This window comes from Oncorhynchus mykiss, chromosome 18 (genome assembly GCF_013265735.2).
Source record: "Oncorhynchus mykiss isolate Arlee chromosome 18, USDA_OmykA_1.1, whole genome shotgun sequence".
Lineage (NCBI taxonomy): Eukaryota > Metazoa > Chordata > Actinopteri > Salmoniformes > Salmonidae > Oncorhynchus > Oncorhynchus mykiss.
Genome location: NC_048582.1, coordinates 36,498,599 through 36,518,242, shown reverse-complemented (window position 1 = coordinate 36,518,242; position 19,644 = coordinate 36,498,599). Strand labels below are relative to the sequence as shown.

Here is a 19,644-nt window from a genome sequence, read left to right as displayed (position 1 = left end):
GTAACTGTTTAGTCTACTTGCTAATCCTTTATAAGCTATTTAGAGTTTCCTTAACTTTCAAATGCCCTTAGGTGTACTAACTACAGTATAAGTTATGATTATTTACTTTACTACATTATGAATAGAATCTTTGCAAGGATTCAAATTTCATGTTAGTTTCTGCTTGCATGCACCATGCTGTATTTGGGTCTGTAAATGTGTGTATTTTATTGCAGTTGTGCTTTAACGTTGCATGTGAGGATTTAAGTATTGAATAAAACCATCATCTCTGGAACATTTTGAAATCGAACTATGTTAAAAAGCAGTGTGGGAGTTACTGAACACATGCACGGACACGAGTGAGGTTTACAGCTCAACGCTCTCCTCCGCATGTGTGCCGAAATCCTCTCCGTTGGAGAAAGGCCCTATCATGTTTACTCTTCAACTGACTGTTAAATCGTTATTAAATATCCTTCCTCTTCAAGCCAAGCTCCCTAAATCCTGGGATTTCTCCATATGGTAATGGGGAATCAGACAGTACCCTCAGATGTATTTGACGTGGGGGATTTGGAGAAGGACTTGGCAAAGGAGGGATTCTCTAGCTCGGCTGTAACCCCTCTGTCCTAGCCTTACACTGAGATGGGATCCCTGATACCCCTAACTCCTGAAGCTCGGTTTACTCATCCAACACGCATCCGCACTGCATTCTGACTGATAACCACAGTGCAGTGGGGAGGCAGCAACGCTGAATACTGTCTGTCCGTAAATCAAATGCTAAGGTATCTGAATACAACGTTATGTTGTGAAGCTAAAATCTAAAGATGATTTAGGTGAGAGGCGGTAGTATTATTCTGATATTTTATTAACCTTTTGTTGGGTTGCGGCTTAAGGTTTTAGTTTAAAGAAATTAACAGGGATGCATACAGTATGATCTACCTCAGTGATGATAATCATTGGCAACTTGTAAAGTAAAAAATGGTGAGTGTGTGTGCACATATGTGTGTGTGTCCATATGTTCGTCTGTCTCTGTGATGACACCCAGCGGCAGGCGAGCGAATGGGCTACAGCCAGACACCTCTGGGTAGGACGTGGTCCATTGGGCATGGTGATTAACCTCTGCTTTGAGCCAATTAGGCTGCAGTTCAGCAGGCTAATGACTGCCAGGTGTGCGACAGTATGTGCTGCCTGGACCTCAGCAGGTTTGGTCGTCTCCAAACTCCTTCTCAGACTGGGATAAAAGGAATGAAGCCAGCATGCTAGGTTGAACTGTGTCAGTCAAGAGAGGAAAGAAGTCAATTTGAAAGACTGACACAATTCTTTCTATGTCACACACATACAAAATAAACTTTTGTACAGGCAGACATACTGTAACAAACGTACACCTGTAGGTTACATGTTAAAATGTGCTTAAAACATCTCTGGGGGAATCACTTCAGAATGTAAGTACATAAAATAAAGTAAAACAGCAATATCCCCCATTTGGGATAACACGGGGCCTTTTGAAATGGGACATGGCAAGCAGATAACAGATGGGCTGTGGAAGTGTCAGTGGGGGCCATTCCACAGTGTGTTTAGCCACAGTCTGATACATCTCACTGGTGCGGAGGAGAAAGACATATTTATGATTTTCTTTATTTTGCAGTGTTTAGGGATGAATGCCACCTTCACTGAGAACCCCTGATGTATGGACCCCTATGGCACACAGGACTTATGGTACTTTGGGGAGTGGAGGTCTCTGTTAACTTTAACTGTCGCTGGCTGAGCCTGGGTGGTTTGATACAGCCTTACAGATACAGGAACTCAATTACTATGTTGTTTTATGTTGCATACATGCAGGTATTAGGTAGGCCTAACTCAAGTGGTTGAAACAAAAGAGAAGTGAGATTGATGGAAACAATTCTATCTTGATACTACATCATGATGTAATTCAGCCTAGAATGAGCAACATCTACATAGTTTGTATGACCAATATAGCCTCGCAGCCTAGCTGCAAAGTGTTATTGACAGTGGAGGCTCCTCATCCTACTCGATAAATTTGATTTTATATTAAAAAAGTTGTCCTTTTTAGATAAAACTATAGTAAATATATTCACGTCACCATATAGCTGATTAAAACACACTGTTTTGCAATGAAGGTCTACATTTCCATCCTCCTCCGGGTACATTGACTTAACTACAAAAGGCTCATGGTTCTCACCCCCTTCCATAGACATACATTGTAATTATTACTACTTCCGGAGGACGTCGTCCAACCTATCAGAGCTTTTGCAGCATGAACTGACATCTTGTCCACCCAATCAAAGGATCAGAGAATTAATCTAGTACTGAAAGCTTAAGCTAAAGATAGCTAGCACTGCAGTGCATAAAATGTGGTGAGTAATTGACTCCAAGAGAGAGAAAGATATAAGTTCTGATCAAATTAATTTATTAAAACATGAAGGAGAAGTAGCAGAAAGAAAGAGAAAGAGCTAGCTAAAAAATTGTTATTTTTAAAATCACTTTTACTTTTACTTACTTAGCTAGCTAATGCAGCTAGCTAAAGTAGCCTAATCAAACACCCGGCTCAAACAGAGGCTATCCAACACTGGAACTCTTCCAAGTCAAGGTAAGCTTTTTTTTAAATTAATTTATTGTCACCGGGGCCTGCCGTTGTAACTGCTAAATTACTTACTGTACACTGTACTACGTGATTGTAGCGGGAATAGTAATGTGTTACTTCTAGTAGCTATGTTGACTATGAGGGCAAAAGGCTCAAATTTTGAGCCCAACATTTTTTGGGGGCTTGCCTGTTTTGCATGCTAGCGTCCCACCTGGCCAAAAGCCAGAGAAAATGCAGAGCGCCAAATTCAAATAAATTACTATAAAAATTTTACTTGCATGAAATCACACATGTAAGATACCAAATTAAAGCTACACGTGTTGTGAATACAGCCAACATGTCAGATTTCAAAAAGGCTTTTCGGCGAAAGCAAACAATGCTATTATCTGGGGATAGCACGTCCGTAAACAAAAGAGAGAAAACATATTTCAACCCTGCAGGCGCAACACAAAACGCAGAAATATAAATCATGCCTTACCTTTGACGAGCTTCTTCTGTTGGCACTCCAATATGTCCCATAAACATCACAAATGGTTCTTTTGTTCGATTAATTCCGTCGATATATATCCAAAATGTCCATTTATTTGGCTCGTTTGATCCAGAAAACATTGGTTCCAACTTGCTCAACGTGACTACAAAATATCTCAAAAGTTACCTGTAAACTTTGCCAAAACATTTCAAACTACTTTTGTAATACTTGAAGACGGGATGATCTGTGTTCAATACAGGAAGAAAACAAACTGACGCTGCCTTTCTGGTCACGCCCCTCTAACAGTACACTTGAAGTGACCCTCTTTTTGAACAGGGCTACTTCTTCATTACATAAAGGAATAACCTCAACCAATTTCTAAAGACTGGTGACATCCAGTGGAAGCGGTAGGAACTGCAAGAAGGTCCCTTAGAAATCTGGATTCCCAATGAAAAACCATTGAAAAGCGAGTGACCTCAAAAAACAAAAAGATCTGAATGGTTTTTCCTCTGGGTTTCGCCTGCTACATAAGTTCTGTTATACTCACAGACATGATTCAAACCGTTTTAGAAACTTCAGAGTGTTTTCTATCCAAATCTACTAATAATATGCATATCTTATCTTGTGGGGATGAGTGGCAGGCAGTTGAATTTGGGCATGCATTTCATCCGGACGTGAAAATACTGCCCCGTCACCAAGAAGTTAATACGTGTCACATATCAGTTTGCAAACAATGTAAAACAAAATATATATCATTGAGTTAATAAAGCCGCATACACACATGGTCTCTTTTTTGTTTCGTTGAGTAAGGCAGCTCCAAAATGCAGGTGTTTCAGCCTAGCTCAGTGCTTTCTGTGGTGGGGCAAGCCAGCAGAGAATACAGAGTGTTACGCCGTGACTGGCTCAGTGTTCTGTCACTCATGGGGACACTACGTCACCACCAAGTCTAAGGGTAGAGCTAGAAAATTCTAGCCCCTTGGGTGCTGCCATAGAGTTACATTTGAAGTGCCCATCCAAGAAGGCTCAAGGTCATTGACCACAGATAAAATGACGTCAAATCACGTTACATGTATGGTAACTTTGATTGGACTGATTGTACTCATGTCAATACCATACTTTCAAAATCTTAGCTAGCAGTCATCATCATGACATTTAATGGTTAAAGACATGGAGAATAAACACTCCTCCTCACAGCTGCTAATTTCCCTTAATGTTGATGGTGTGGTTGTTACTGACAAGAAGCACATGGCTGAGCTCTTCAATCACCACTTCATTTAAGTCAGGATTCCTACTTGACTCAGCCATGCCTCCTTGCCCGTCCAACATTTCCTCATCTCCCACCCCTTCTAATGCGACTATCCCCGATGCCTCTCCCTCTTTTCCCCTGCCCCGCTGCAAAGTTTCTCCCTGCAGACAGTCACTGAGTCCGAGGGGCTAAAGGAGCTCCTTATTAAACTTGACCCAAAAAAAACATCTCGGTCAGATGGTTTAGACCCTTTCTTCATTAAGGTTGCTGCCCCTATAATTGCCAAGCCAATATCCAACCGTTTTAACCTGTCTCTCCTTTATGGGGAGGTTCCCATTGCTAGGAAAGTAGCCACGGTTCATCCTTTATTTAAAGGAGGAGAGCAAGATGATGCTAACTGTTAAAGGCCTATTTCTATTTTGCCCTGTTTATCAAAAGTGTTGGAAAAACTTGTCAATAATCAACTGACTGGCTTTCTTGATGTCTACAGTATTCTCTCGGGTATGCAATCTGGTTTCCGCTCAGGTTATGGATGTGTCACTGAAACCAACCTGTTATGGATGATGCGAATTTTCGCAGCTTTTTGTTAAAAATCGCGCAACATTTCAAAGTCCTGCTACTCATGCCAGGAATATAGTATATGCATATGATAAGTATGTGTGGATAGAAAACACTCTGTTTCTAAAACTGGTTAAATCGGGTCTGTGGCTATAACAGAACGTGTTTAGGAGTAAAAATCCCTGGTAAAACTGTTTACCAAAAAAATATATATATATTTGTCCGCCATTCAATGAATTGTTTAAGACGAGAGAAAATGTATGCGAATCCCCTGTAAACGCCTACAGCTTCCACACGATGTCGCCATTGCTATCAATATCAGAATTTATTTATTCATTTATCCTTGGTTACAACACGAATAGACCCCTCCTTTCTTGAGGCGCACCACACTATGTTGTGAAACTGAAAAAATGGACGATGATTTCCAGACTTGCTGCTATCGAATACAGATCGCCCCGTGATCAATTTGATACATCATTAACGTTTATTAATACCTAAAGTTGGTTTAGAAAAGTCGTTTGAAGTGATTTGAAAAAAGTTTATAGGCGACTTTTGTCATTTTAAAAAGTGACGTTGCGTCTTGTAAATGGACTTTTCTCAGCATCAGACTGGTCTTCAGCAAATGACATTTTGGGTATACAATGACGGATTTAATCGGGAAAAAGACCCAATTGTGATGTTTATGGGACATATAGGAGTGCCAACAAAGAAGCTCGTCCAAGGTAATGACTGTTTTATATTTTATTTCTGCGTTTTGGGTAGTGCCGGCTACCGCAAAATCTGTTGTTTACGTGTCGTGCTGGTATTTTGGGGGGTGCATGCTATCAGATAATAGCTTCTCATGCTTTCGCCGAAAAGCATTTTACAACTCTGACTTGGTGGCTAGATTCACAACGAGTGTAGCTTTAATTCAGTACCTTGCATGTGTATTTTTATGAAAGTTTGAGTTTTATCGAGTACTTTACTCAAGTACTATAGGTGGCGCTCTAAAATTTCCGCTGAGCTATCCCTGTGCAGGGACCACCTCCATAAGAAGTTTTAAAGGTCCTCAATGATGTCACCATTGCCCTTGATTCTAAGCAATATTGTGCTGTTATTTTTGATTGACTTGGTCAAAGCTTTTGATACGGTAGACCATTCCTCCTTGTGGACCGGCTAAGGAGTATTGGTGTCTCTAAGGGGTCTTTGGGCTGGTTTGCTAACTACCTCTCTCAAAGAGTGCAGTGCATAAAGTCAGAAACTCTGCTGTCTCAGCCACTGCCTGTCACCAAGGGAGTACCCCAAGGCTCGATCCTAGGCCCCACGGTCCTCTCAATTTACATCAACAACATAGCTCAGGCAGTAGGAAGCTCTCTCATCCATTTATATGCAGTTGATACAGTCTTATACTCAGCTGGCCCCTCCCCGGATTTTGTGTTAAATGCTCTACAACAAAGCGTTCTTAGTGTCCAACAAGCTTTCCCTACCCTTAACCTTGTTCTGAACAGCTCCAAAACAAAGGTCATGTGGTTTGGTAAGAAGAATGCCCCTCCTCCCACATGTGTTATTACTACCTCTGAGGGTTTTGAGCTTGAGGTAGTCACCTCATACAAATACTTGGGAGTATGGCTAGATGGTGCACTGTTCTTCTCTCAGCACATATCAAAGCTGCAGGCTAAAGTTCAATCTAGACTTGGTTTCGTAATCGCTCCTCTTTCACCCCAGCTGCCAAACTAACACTGATTTAGATGACCATCCTACCCATGTTAGATTATGGATACATAATTTCTAGAGCGGCAGGTAAGGGTGCTCTCGAGCGGCTAGATGTTTTTACCATTCGACCATCAGATTTGCCACCAATGCTCCTTATAGGAGACATCAGTGCACTCTATACTCCTCTGTAAACTGGTCATCTCTGTATACCCATTGCAAGACCCACTGGTTGATGCTTATTTATAAATCCCTCTTAGGCCTCACTGCCCCCTATCTGAGATATCTACTGTAGCCCTCATCCTCCACATACAACACCCATTCTTCCAGTCACATTCTGTTAAAGGTCCCCAAAGCGCACACATCCTTGGGTCGCTCCTTTTTTCAGTTCACTGCTGCTAGCGACTGGAATGAGCTGCAACAAACACTCAAACTGGACAGTTTTATCTCAATCTCTTCATTCAAAGACTCAACCATGGACACTCTTGCTGACAATTGTGGCTACTTTGTGTGATGTATTGTTGTCTCTAACCTTCTTGCACTTTGCGCTGTTGTCTGTGCCCAATGATGTTTGTATCATGTTTTGTGCTGCTACCATGTTGTGTTGCTACCATGAGGTTGTTACAGTGCCTTGCAAAGGTATTCATCCTCCTTCGCATTTTTCCTATTTTGTTGCATTACAACCTGTAATTTAAATTGATTTGGATTTGGATGTCATGTAATGGACATACACAAAATAGTCCAAATTGGTGAAGTGAAATGAAAAAAATTACTTGTTTAAAAAATAATAATAATAAATAAACGGAAAAGTGGTGCGTGCATATGTATTCACCCCCTTTGCTATGAAGCCCCTAAATCAGATCTGGTGCAACCAATTACCTTCAGAAGTCACATAATTATTTAAATAAAGTGCACCTCTGTGCAATCTAAGTGTCACATGATCTCAGTATATATATATACCTGTTCTGAAAGGCCCCAAGAGTCTGCAACACCATTAAGCAAGTGGCACCATGAAGACCAAGGAGCTCTCCAAACAGGTCAGGGACAAAGTTGTGGAGAAGTACAGATCAGGTTTGGGTTATAAAAAAATATCAGAAACTTTGAACATCCCACGGAGCGCCATTAAATCCATTATTAAAAAATGGAAAGAATATGGCACCACAACAAACCTGCCATGAGAGGGCCACCCACCAAAACTCATGAACCAGGCACGGAGGGCATTAATCAGCGAGGCAACAAAGAAGCCAAAGATAACCCTTAAGGAGCTGCAAAGCTCCACAGCGGAGGTTGGAATATCTGTCCATAGGAACACTTTAAGCCGTACACTCCACAGAGATGGGCTTTGCGGAAGAGTGGCCAGAAAAAAAGTCATTGCTTAAAGAAAAAAATAAGCAAACCCGTTTGGTGTTTGCCAAAAGACATGTGGGAGACTCCCCAAACATATGGAAGAAGGTACTCTGGTCAGATGAGAGTAAAATTGAGCTTTTTGGCCATCAAGGCCAACACCTCATCACCCCAAGAATACCATCCCTGGTGGTGGCAACATCATGCTGTGGGGATGTTTTTCATTGGCAGGGACTGGGAAACTGGTCAGAATTGAATAAATTATGGATGGCGCTAAATACAGGGAAATCCTTGATGGAAACCTGTTTCAGTCTTCCAGAGATTTGAGACTGGGACGGAGGTTCACCTTCCAGCAGTACAATGACCCTAAGCATACTGCTAAAGCAACAGTTGAGTGGTTTAAGGCGAAACATTTAAATGTCTTGGAATGGCCTAGTCAAAGCCCAGACCTCAATCCAATTGAGAATCTGTGATATAACTTAAAGATTGCTGTATACCAGCAGAACCTATCCAACCCGAAGGAGCTGGAGCTGTTTTGTCTTGAAGAATGGGCAACAATCCCAGTGGCCACATGTGCCAAGCTTATTGAGGCATACCCCAAGAAACATGCAGCTGTAATTGCTGAGAAAGGTGGCTCTACAAAGTATTGTTTTTTGGGGGGTGAATAGTTATGCAAGCTCAAGTTCAGTTTTTTTTGTCTTATTTCTTGTTTGTTTCACAATAAAAAATATTTTGCATCTTCAAAGTGGTAGGCATGTTGTGTAAATCAAATGATACAAACCCCCACATTAGTTCCAGGTTGTAAAGCAGCAAACCACTGTATGTTGTGTAGCTACCATGGTGTGTTGTCATGTGTTGCTGCCTTGCCATGTTGTTGTCTTAGGTCTCTCTTTATGTAGTGTTGTGTTGTCTCTCTTGTTGTGTGATGTGTGTGTTGTCTTATATTTTTGTTTTTCATTTTTCATTTTTAATCCCAGGCCCCCGTCCCCTGCAGGAGGCCTTTTGCCTTTTGGTAGGCCGTCATTGCAAATAAGAATTTGTTCTTAACCGACTTGTCTAGTTAAATAAAGGTTTAATAAATAAAGTCGACAATCTACTGGCAAATCCTTTTTAATCCTTGTCATATGAAGATAAATAATGAAGAGAAATTATAGAGAAAACGTATTGGTGCTCATCGGCCATTGGACATAAACATTACACAACAAGTTGGAAATCACAAATTCAACAATAAGTGGTTTGGAATCAGTGACTAACTGCAAGCATTGCAAAGCAATCACTAGCCTGCTAGTCAGTGGAGTGGCTGTGTGGTCCCAAATATGGGATTAAGCTCTTTTCCAAGTTTAAAATGATAAACATTCAACATTGGCCATGCTGTCAATGAATCATGATTTGGGCCATGCTCAAAACAACTGTTAACTCAGAAATGAGAGAACTTGACTTCAGTGAGTTCAAGACAACTGGGAAGTTGGGAATAAACAAGCTCCGACTGGGAAAACACGTTTTGAACCGTCATCCAACTCGGAATTGTAAATCTGGCCTCTTTCTAGAGCTCCGACCTGAAGATCAATGACGTCGTCAGGATTTGACCTTTTTTTTTTTTCGAATTCCCAGTTGTTTTGAAAGCACCATAAATCCAGAGAATGCCAGACTTTGATGACAAAATTTGCACACAAAGGCCCGCCGCGCCACCTTCCTGTTCAAGTGAGCACAACAAGGTGAGTCCAAAAATGTCTTGTATGCTGCTGCATAAATTATGTAATATGCCAAGGAGGTATTATACTGCAGCTAAGAAAGTAATACTAAGTGTATGTTGTGTAATAAGCTGTTAGTAGCCCATGTGCCTCACCCTAATAGTTTGGTCTATTATCCCCTCTTAATTTTGCCTACTGTTCCCAGTCCACCTCCAGTTTCAATTGTTCTGCTTGCGGCTATGGAAACCTGATGTTCACTGGACGTGCTACCTTGTACCGTACCTGCTGTTTTTGACTCACTCCACCCCCCCCCCCCCCCCCCCCCCCCCCCCCCCCCCACACACACACACACACACATCTGCTGTCTCGACCTCTGAATGCTTGGCTATGTGCCAACTGACATTTACTCCTGAGGTACTGACCTGTTGCACCCTCTACAACCACTGTGACCATTATTTGACCCTGCTGATCATCTATGAACGTTTGAACCTCTTGAGGAACAATCTGACCTTAATGGCCATGTACCCATATAATCCCCACCTGGCACAGCCAGAAGAGGACTGCCCACTCATCAGAGCCTGGTTCCTCTCTAGGTATCTTCCTAGGTTCCTTTCTTTCTACAGAGTTGTCATAGCCTCTGTGCTTCTATACCTGCATTGCTTGCTGTTTGGGGTTTTTGGCTGGGTTTCTGAATAAGCACTTTGTGACATCGGCTGATGTAAAAAGGGCTTTATAAATACATTTGATTGATTAATATAAATAAGGCCAAGCGCCAAAAAAAAAAAAAAAATGTCTTCCCTAATCTTAAACAGCGCCGACCGTCACTGTGTTGTAAGTGGTGTTGTAAGTTTGCAAGCTTTGCGCTAATGATAGTGATGCCCTCATGCATTCCCTCATGCATATTGGAGTGGGCTGTTAAAGAGTGCAGTGGACTAGTCGACGCATACCGTGTAGTTTAGCACAATAGAATCCTCTATTTGAAAATAGATGTCATTTCATCCGTTTGCCAAGGATATATTTTGGGAAAGCTTGACAATTGTTCAAGTTTCAAATTATCATGTATTATCATAAAACAATGATACTCGACTGATCCCAATTTCGGTCATTTCCCTCTTGTACTCTGCAATAGTACTCTTGTACTCCCTCTTGTCCTGTCCTTATTGCGATTGAAATCAAATCTACAACAAAGCAGTAATAATGATGCATAGTATTAATACTATTGGCATTTGTATAAATGTTTTATATATCCAACATCCGGCAAAGAAATAACACTAACAAACCAGCATCCCCTTTGGATATTAGCAGAATGACATGCCAGGACACCAACACTTCTTCCTTCAGGCTGTCATTGAGAAAGCTCAAAACAATCCCCCACAATCCAACATTGTGTTTATTAATGAGCCTTGGCCAATCTAATTTGCTCGAGTTATTCCAACAAGAGCCAATCAGATCGGCACAGTTGGCCTTCAAAGTCTGTAAGGGTCCGCATCGGTTGCGCAGATGTTTGACCCTGGAGATGAAATACAGCCCGTTACATGACACGCTAAACGTTTCTGCCGAGAAACAGAGACAGCAGAACAACTGTACTCATGCAGGGGAAAAAACGTATTTTCCTCTTGAAGACTGCTGCCTCGGATCACCCTACTTATCAGTTAAGCACATAATGGACTTGACATGACAGGATGCAGATGTCAATTGAGGTGGATTATCTGAGGTAAATTGTCTGGTAAATACACAACACACCCAGTAAATACAGACAAAAACTATTTTAAGGTCGGACCAGTGTCATGCGGAGAATCCCTCTTTATGATGTGTCTTGGCGATGTTTCTCTGTGCGGTCGAAAGGCTGTGTAAATGTCTTCTAAATATACAGCTTGTGTCTGTTCTTTATCGGAGCAGTAGCAGGCTACATCCTGGACTGTGTGGGTCAGGACTTAACAGAAGTTAAACTGCCAGGAACTCAAGCTGTGTTTTGTGATATGAGAGGTGTAGGCCTACAATAGAGTATCTGCAAGAACTTCTGTAATCTTAAAGGGTCAGAGTTGTTCTTCAGCACGTGTCACAGATGAAGACTCACTACCCCCACCCTTCCACTACCCACACACCCACCCACACATCCACCCACACACACAGCTGTGTTTTCGTGAAATTTCAGGACTTTTTGGAGTGTACATTTTTTTTTATTATCATATTTTCCCTAACCCCAAAAACCCTAAACCTAACCCTAAACCTTGACCCCAAAACCCTAACTCTTAAGCTTAAAATACATTTGAACAAATTCAGGACCTGAAAAAAAACGTTTAAAAACTTTTCAGGACATGAAGGTGAAATGTTACGATATTGGGGTCCAGATAATGTAGGAAAACAAGTGCATACACACACACACACACACACACACACACACACACACACACACACACACACACACACACACACACACACACACACACACGCAACTCCCTACAGTATTTCATCACCCCACTACCATGTCTAATTTCAGCATGTTCTATTCATCCAACCCACCTTTGATTCAGATAAAACCACTGGTTAGAGCTATGACTCTCCACTACATAATACAGTATTGGTTTAGTGGCTTAGTTGAATTCCCAACAGTGATATAGTCACTTCTTTCCTATTTCGCTCTGTACAAATCATCCATTTACACAGCTGTCTAAATACAGGAGTCATGTTCATGTTAAAAGACTTGCCCCAAGAATACACACCACTGACCAGTGTCTCCACTTCATGAATCTAACCTGAAACCACACAGCTACAAGCAGATGTGTCAGTCAATTACAGTTTGAGGGACAGAATGTAATATCTTTGCATTAATTAATTGTACACATATTTTGTAGGCTACACTTCACCCCCCTCACTTTCAATGGGCAATGGGAAATTCATTCCAGGTGGCTACCTCATGAAGCTGGTTGAGAGAATGCCAGGGGTTTACAACGCTGTCCTCAATGCAAATATAACATCAAATATAAAATATATTTTGATTTGTTTAACACTTTTTTGGTTACTACATGATTCCATATGTGTTATTTCATAGTTTTGATGTCTTCACTATTATTCTTCAATGTAGAAAATAGTACAAATAAAGAAAAAACATTAAATGAGTAGGTGTGTCCAAACTTTTGATTGGTACTTTATATAAATATATATTTTTAAAAGCCTTTCCAACCTTTCTCATAGGAAAAAACACAACTTGACTAAGACTTGTTACCCGCCTACTCCCCTGTCCATTCTGATTGACGGCAATGTGTTTCAGGAAATTATTTTGCTTAACAGAACATGTTTCAGAGCGCAGAGCAGACACATTGGCATGGTCCTCTGACAGAGTTTCTTGGCTCTGAGAGTCCATCTTTGGTGAGAGAAAACTCTTAGGCGTGTGATAATGTGGGTTAGAGAAAGGTAGGCCACAGAATGAGCTCCTAATGATGCAGGTCACAGCAGGAAAGAGAGGATTGACACTACAGCATTTCTGCTCTCTTACCAAGAGTGATTTCACAATTCACAATGACACACTCAAGTGTGTTTAGGCACACCTACTCGTTTTTTTAAAACTATTTTCTACATTGTAGAATAATAGTGAAGACATCAAAACTATGAAATAACACATATGGAATCATGTAGTAACCAAAAAAGTGTTAAACAAATCAAAATATATTTTATATTTGAGGTTCTTCAAAGTACCCACCCTTTGACTCTCTTAGACCCTATTCAATTCCCAGTTGGGGAGAATTGTTAGGGGTTGAGTGGTGAGAAAGATAGTGATGATTGGATCTGAGAAAGGTAGTCATGGAGTGGGCGGATCGATGAGGAAGACACCAAGGCGTATGGTTTGGAGTCATTGACTCTTTTTGATCATGGAATAAATATTCAACCAGCTTCCAACATTAGTTGATGTCAAGCATCCTAATGACATTGAGATGTGAGATTACACTTGCCAAATCACCTCGTCAATAGACAATGTCTTGTGACCTTGCAATACCAGTCACTCAACCTAAAAATAGAAATCCACAAAACACACTATTCTAGCGACACGGCGTGAGAAAACAGCATTACGTTACCCCTCCACCCAACCAACCTTCCAGAGACATCCATCTCAAACCGCCCCAGCCACGGTGCCCCTAGACAGGGGTTCCATGATACTGGTCCACCCTGCCCTTCCTGTATGTGCCCGCTGGTTCACTATGTCTTTCACCACAGCAGTACAGCTGGGGCCTTGGTTGATTTACAGGTACCACGTGTGTAGGTTAGACTGAGCAGCCCTGCAGGCAGCAGGCCTGCAATACTGTAACATACAACGTCTTTGGGTTAATATGCTTTATCTCCACCAAAAGGCCTGCCATAGTAAGCGCAGCAGGCCTCTGATCATTCTGACAGAGAAGAGTGTATCACACCGTACTGTATGACCACAGGAGGGAAGACAGTGGGCATAGTGCATTGCATACACACAAGGAGGGACACTGTGTATCTGAGGACTAGGACCAGTGGGAGGGGAGTTATGTAGCCTACATGACGGTGCCTCATTGGGCTGTACCTGGGTCAGACCTTAACGACCTGGTGGTGGGTCTCTCTGCTCCTGTTATACTGTAAATCGCTGCTCTGAGGCTTGCAGGTGCTTCCCAGACAACTTTGTCTACACTTCTCTCTCTTTATTTCATTCATGTTGACCCAGGCGGAGAGACTGTTTGCAGAACAGATTTGCACAGGCAATCACTGCTGAAAATATAACTTTCTCGGGAGGTCTCTTACAGTGTGTTATGTCTTCTTCTCTCCCTCTATAATCGCCCTCTTCTATTTTGTCCCCTTTTTCTTTCCTCTCAGACTGTTCCTGAAGAGTCACAGTGGGACAGCAGGCAGGCAGAGCAGTCTGGTGATCCACGGGGCAGACTTCAGCACCAAAGACATGGACAACGACAACTGCATCTGCAAGTGTGCCCTCATGCTCACAGGGGGTAAGTACCAGGGTGTCCCCATAATGCACCACACTGCACTGTGGAAATATATAGTTCACCAAGCTACCAATGACTTCACAATGGAAGAAGTTAAGCAAAGGCTAAGCTAACCGTAAAGTTACATTGAAAATGCAACTACAAAATACTTAGTGATATATTGTCATATCTATATCTGAATGTCAGACTACAAATTGCAAGACCATATCACTTGGGGGTCATATGTTAACAGAATGTGTAATTTAGCCTATTAAACACAACAACTATGTTTGAAGTGAGAATTAGGCAGGTCTGATGCGGAAATAAAAAAACATTATTTACCCATTCTTTACCCATATTTTATTTTCTTTTTGGCAAAATAATAAATGTGTATAGTTCCAGTAGTTAGCTACACTGCTACACGGCAAAACATTTTTAATTAACTACTGAAAACACTACCAAGATTTGAATTGAGTTCAACTACCACCAAGCTACTGCATGTAGTTAAATGTAGTTAAATTACTAGTTGAACTATACTGAACAAATATCTAAATGCAACATGCAACTATTTTAAATATTTTACTGAAATAGAGTTCATATAAGGAAATTAATTAATTAGGCCCTAATCTATGTATTTCACATGACAGGGCAGGTGCGCAGCCATGGGTGGGCCTGGGAGGACATAGGCCCATCTACTTGGGAGCCAGGCCCACCCACTGGGGAGCCAGGCCCAGCCAATCAGAATTTCTCCACAAAAGGGCTTTAAAACAGACAGAAATACTCCTCAGTTTCATCAGCTGTCCAGGTGGCTGGTCTCAGTTAATCCCACAGGTGAAGAAGCCAGATGTGGAGGTCCTGGACGTGGTTACACATGGTCTGCACATTGTGAGGCCAGTTGGATATACTGCCAAATTCTCTTAAACGATGTTGGAGGCAGCTTATGGTAGAGAAATTAACACTCTATTCTCTGGTAACAGCTCTGGTGGACATTCCTGCAGTCAGCATGCCAGTTGTGCACTCCCTCAAAACTTGAGACATCTGTGGCATTGTGTTGTGTGACAAAACTGTACATTTGAAGAGTGTATTACACCATGTGTAATGATCATGGTGTTTAATCAACTTCTTGATATGACACACCTGTCAGGTGTTTGGGTTATCTTGGCAAAGGAGAATTGCTCACTAAAAGGGAAGTAAACACATTTGCGCACAACACTTGAGAGAAACAAGCTCTAGGATCTTTTATTTCAGCTCATGAAACATGGGACACTTTACATGTTGTGTTTGTATTTTTGTTCAGTATACATAAAGTTCCCTACTCCCCAACACTGCCACACTGTGACATGGTACAAAGAGAACCCAATAATGTACTATTTAGTGATGTGGCAGGGTAGAAGAGTCCCTACAAACCACTACATCATGGCAGCTGAAGATTTATCTTTGTAATGCATCCTGGTCAATTGTCTAGAGAACTTGGTTCCACTACAAGACTAGCCTGACTCCTCCTAGCTCAAACCTTGAGACTGGGTTGTGTCATTTTAACACGGACCTGTGCATGTGGCATTGTACCACAGTACAGAGTAATGAGGCGTGTGTGGAGCTTACTGCATCTCCTAACTTCTGCACTCCCACTACAGCACATTTGGGGTTTCAAATTAGCACCATAAATGTCCATGGGCCGGGTACCAAGTGTCAGGGAGATTCAACATGACTCTAATTCTCTGGCTGTGTAAGTGGAGCAAGGTGACCCTACTCACTGTATGACAGTTCCCCAGTGGAGGACTGGGCTTGTAAACCGTTTATGGTCAATGGCAAGAGAAGACAGTATCGGGGATCGGGGAATTCTGTCCAACCAAATCTAAGGACTGCGTATTTCCCCTAATTCAACAAGCCAGTCTCACAATCCAGCAGTGTGTTTAGCCAGAGAGGGAGAGCAGGAGTGACACTTCCTGCAACAGAGTTAGGAAGGGTGCCTGTATCATAGTAGTGACTTAGTGTAATTAATAACTGCACCACGCTCAAAGGGATATTTAATGTATTGCAAACCATTGGAAAACTTCCCTGGTCTGTGGTTTAATCTGTGCTTGAAAATCACTCCAATCAGAAATTACCTTAGAGATAATTGTGTGTGGGGTACAGAGATGGGGTAGTCATTTAGAAATCACGTTTAACACCATTATTGTACACAGAGTTAGTCCATGCCACTTATTATGTGACATTGTTAAGCACATTTTTAATCCTGACAAAAAGAGTTGAATAGTTATCAACTCAAGACATTTCAGCTCCGATTTTTAAAATTAATTCCACTTTGACATAAGGGGTATTGTGTATAAATCAGTGGCACCAAATTGAAATTTGATCCAAAAGTAATCTTTTTAAATTAGTTTAAAACAACAAAATGTGGGAAAAGTCAGGAGGTGTGAATACTTTCTGAAGGCCGCTGTACACACAAGCTCAGTCATACTGAACAGACCTAACCCAGTCCTACTGTATGTTCACTAGTGTACTGAGGTGACAGTGACAAAAGACTATCCGGTCTGGAAACAGATCACCAAGTGTTTCTAGCAGGGTCATCTGTTTTTACAAGAGAGTAAAAGCCCAGCACTGGGAAACACAGAGGATACTGATCAAATCGGAAATAAATCATCATGGATTTAGTCACAAAGAACCAATGGGAAAATCTTTGCCACCCTGACCCCATGCCAAGACAAGAACAACAGTACGAACTGTGGGACTCAGTGTTAGGTCTTCTGTGAAATGTCACAGCTCACACTGGCACTGGTATTTAGACCTGAGGGGAAAGGCTGTGCCCCACCATATATCACCCATCGATTGACACATGCCACACTGTGCCAACCTGAAAATATAAATATTTGTCTTGCTCATTTTCATGTGTTCTTTGGTGCTAGGGGTAAAGCAATACATTATCTTTTAGGGAGAAATTAGTAAGAGGATAAAAAAAAGCGCATACAACAGCATTATATGCAGGGAATTTATGTCTTCTGAATGCCAATCCCAACAGAGCTTATTTGAGCACACGCACATCTACTCTTTCTCTAAATACCATTGAGAGTTAACAGGTCCTTAAAACTAACCTCTCAAAGCAATTCATGATGACAGAAGTGAGTGCTACAGGGCGATAGTCATTTAGTTCAGTTGCCTTTCCTTTCTGGGGTACAGGAACAACGGTGGACATCTTGAAGCAAGTGGGGACGGCAGACTGGGATAGGGAGAGATTGAATATGTTTCCAAACACTCCAGCCAGCTGGTCTGCGCATAACTCTGAGGACGCGGCTAGGATGCCGTCAGCCTTGCGAGGGTTAACATGCTTAAATACCTTTGCAATTATGTCTAAACAACTGCTCCATTGCTGCTGTTGGGAGTTCACTGTGGCATTCTGTCAAGGTTCAACATTGCAGAACCAGAATAGAGAAACAGTGTAGGACCTTCTGGTGTAAAGTTTCTCCTTTCTTTTAGCTTTAAGCAATGGCGTTTCATACACACTAAGGTCTGTCTTTGGTTGTTTTCAACTTTTTGTCATAGGGGCTTATAAAATGATCTAATTCTCTCCATCTGTTCTTTGCTCTGCCCAGGTTGGTGGTTCGACGCCTGCGGCCCGTCCAACCTCAACGGAATGTACTTCACCAAAGGGCAACACGTCGGGAAGCTAAATGGCATCAAGTGGCACTACTTTAAGGGTCCCAGCTACTCGCTACGAGCAACAACCATGATGATTCGTCCGCTGGACTTCTCATAGACACCGAGTGCGTCCAGAATGGCACCCTATTCCCCATGTGCAATACTTTAAATGAGTGCACTACATAGGGAATAGGATGCCATTTCAGACGCAACGTTAGAGTTTCTCCCCTTCACTCTCTGTAAGGCCAATGGGACAGCTATATTAGGGGGAATGCTTCCTGCTTTACCCTGTTACTATCGTCTCCCCATAACGACTTTGGAGTTTGTCCGGATGGGAACTCTACACCACCTGGCTGTTGCTTGGTTAATGTTACTTCAGAGTCAGCCTGGAAGTGTGGTTGGAGGGTAGAGGGCTTGTGGAACGAGAGAGGGGTCTCGTCTTATCATAGAGCTAGCTACACTGTGAGTGATGAACTCCTTGCGAAGTCGGAGGACAAACTGCTTCGCTCTTTTTTTAAATATTTGACGCATGAACTCAAGTAGAGTTCAGCTCTCACCCCAGGCCTGTGGACTCTCACCCCAGGCCTGTGGACTCTCACCCCAGGCCTGTGGACTCTCACCCCAGGCCTGTGGACTATTGGGGTAGACTTCTCTCCTTTTTGGGAACTGACTGCAAAATTGCAACTTCGTCTGCATATGAAGACTATATGACAGACCACACGACTACCCATAGACTACATGACAGGCTGCCTTCAGACTACACGACTCCCTATGCGCATCTGGAATGTTCTCACAACCATACGGGAGAAAAAGGCATTTTTATAGAGGTGTTGCACCAAGACATTGGGACATTGAACAATGTTTTATATTTCATGCTTTTTATTCCTATATAGCCTAATACATTTGGCATGATTTTTACATAAGTCACTCTGGATCGTTTCTGGAGAGGAAAAGTCACAAGGTCACCATCAGTATAAAATGTTGGTCTTACATGTACTGCAGACTCCAAAGGCAGTTCTGAGAACAAGCCTGGCTCAGTCAATGGTTTTGCTGCCACTTATATAGTTGTTGTCCTGCCAGAGTGCGCTGATTATTTTCAAAGTTGAAAATGCCACGTTATTATTGGATTTGGCAACTGACAGAGATTTATCTGCAGTTGGTATTGGCTGACAACCAATGGCTGCCAAGGCTAAAAATGTGGTGATCTTCTTTCCTCATTTAAATATAAAAAATAATATACTGTAACGAATACAGATATATATATATATATATATATATATATATATATATATATATATATATATATATATATATATATATATATATATATATATATATATACACAGTGCCTTGCGAAAGTATTCGGCCCCCTTGAACTTTGCGACCTTTTGCCACATTTCAGGCTTCAAACATAAAGATATAAAACTGTATTTTTTTGTGAAGAATCAACAACAAGTGGGACACAATCATGAAGTGGAACGACATTTAGTGGA

The 19,644-nt window shown here is 41.7% G+C and overlaps 1 protein-coding gene across 2 annotated transcripts in view; it reads left to right on the top strand.

Moving 5' to 3' along the window:
* The window catches only part of angpt1 (angiopoietin 1), a 61,902-nt gene extending 42,471 nt beyond the window's left edge, over window positions 1–19,431 (top strand). Inside the window, exons 8-9 of one of the 2 annotated variants that reach the window (XM_021571818.2) lie at window positions 14,409–14,539; window positions 18,106–19,431. In XM_021571818.2, the coding sequence (XP_021427493.2) occupies window positions 14,409–14,539; window positions 18,106–18,269 (295 nt within the window). In that variant the 3' untranslated portion in view covers window positions 18,270–19,431. The remainder of the gene's footprint in view (window positions 1–14,408; window positions 14,540–18,105) is intronic. The other variant, XM_021571817.2, reaches the window with a different exon arrangement.
* Window positions 19,432–19,644: the final 213 nt, after the last annotated feature.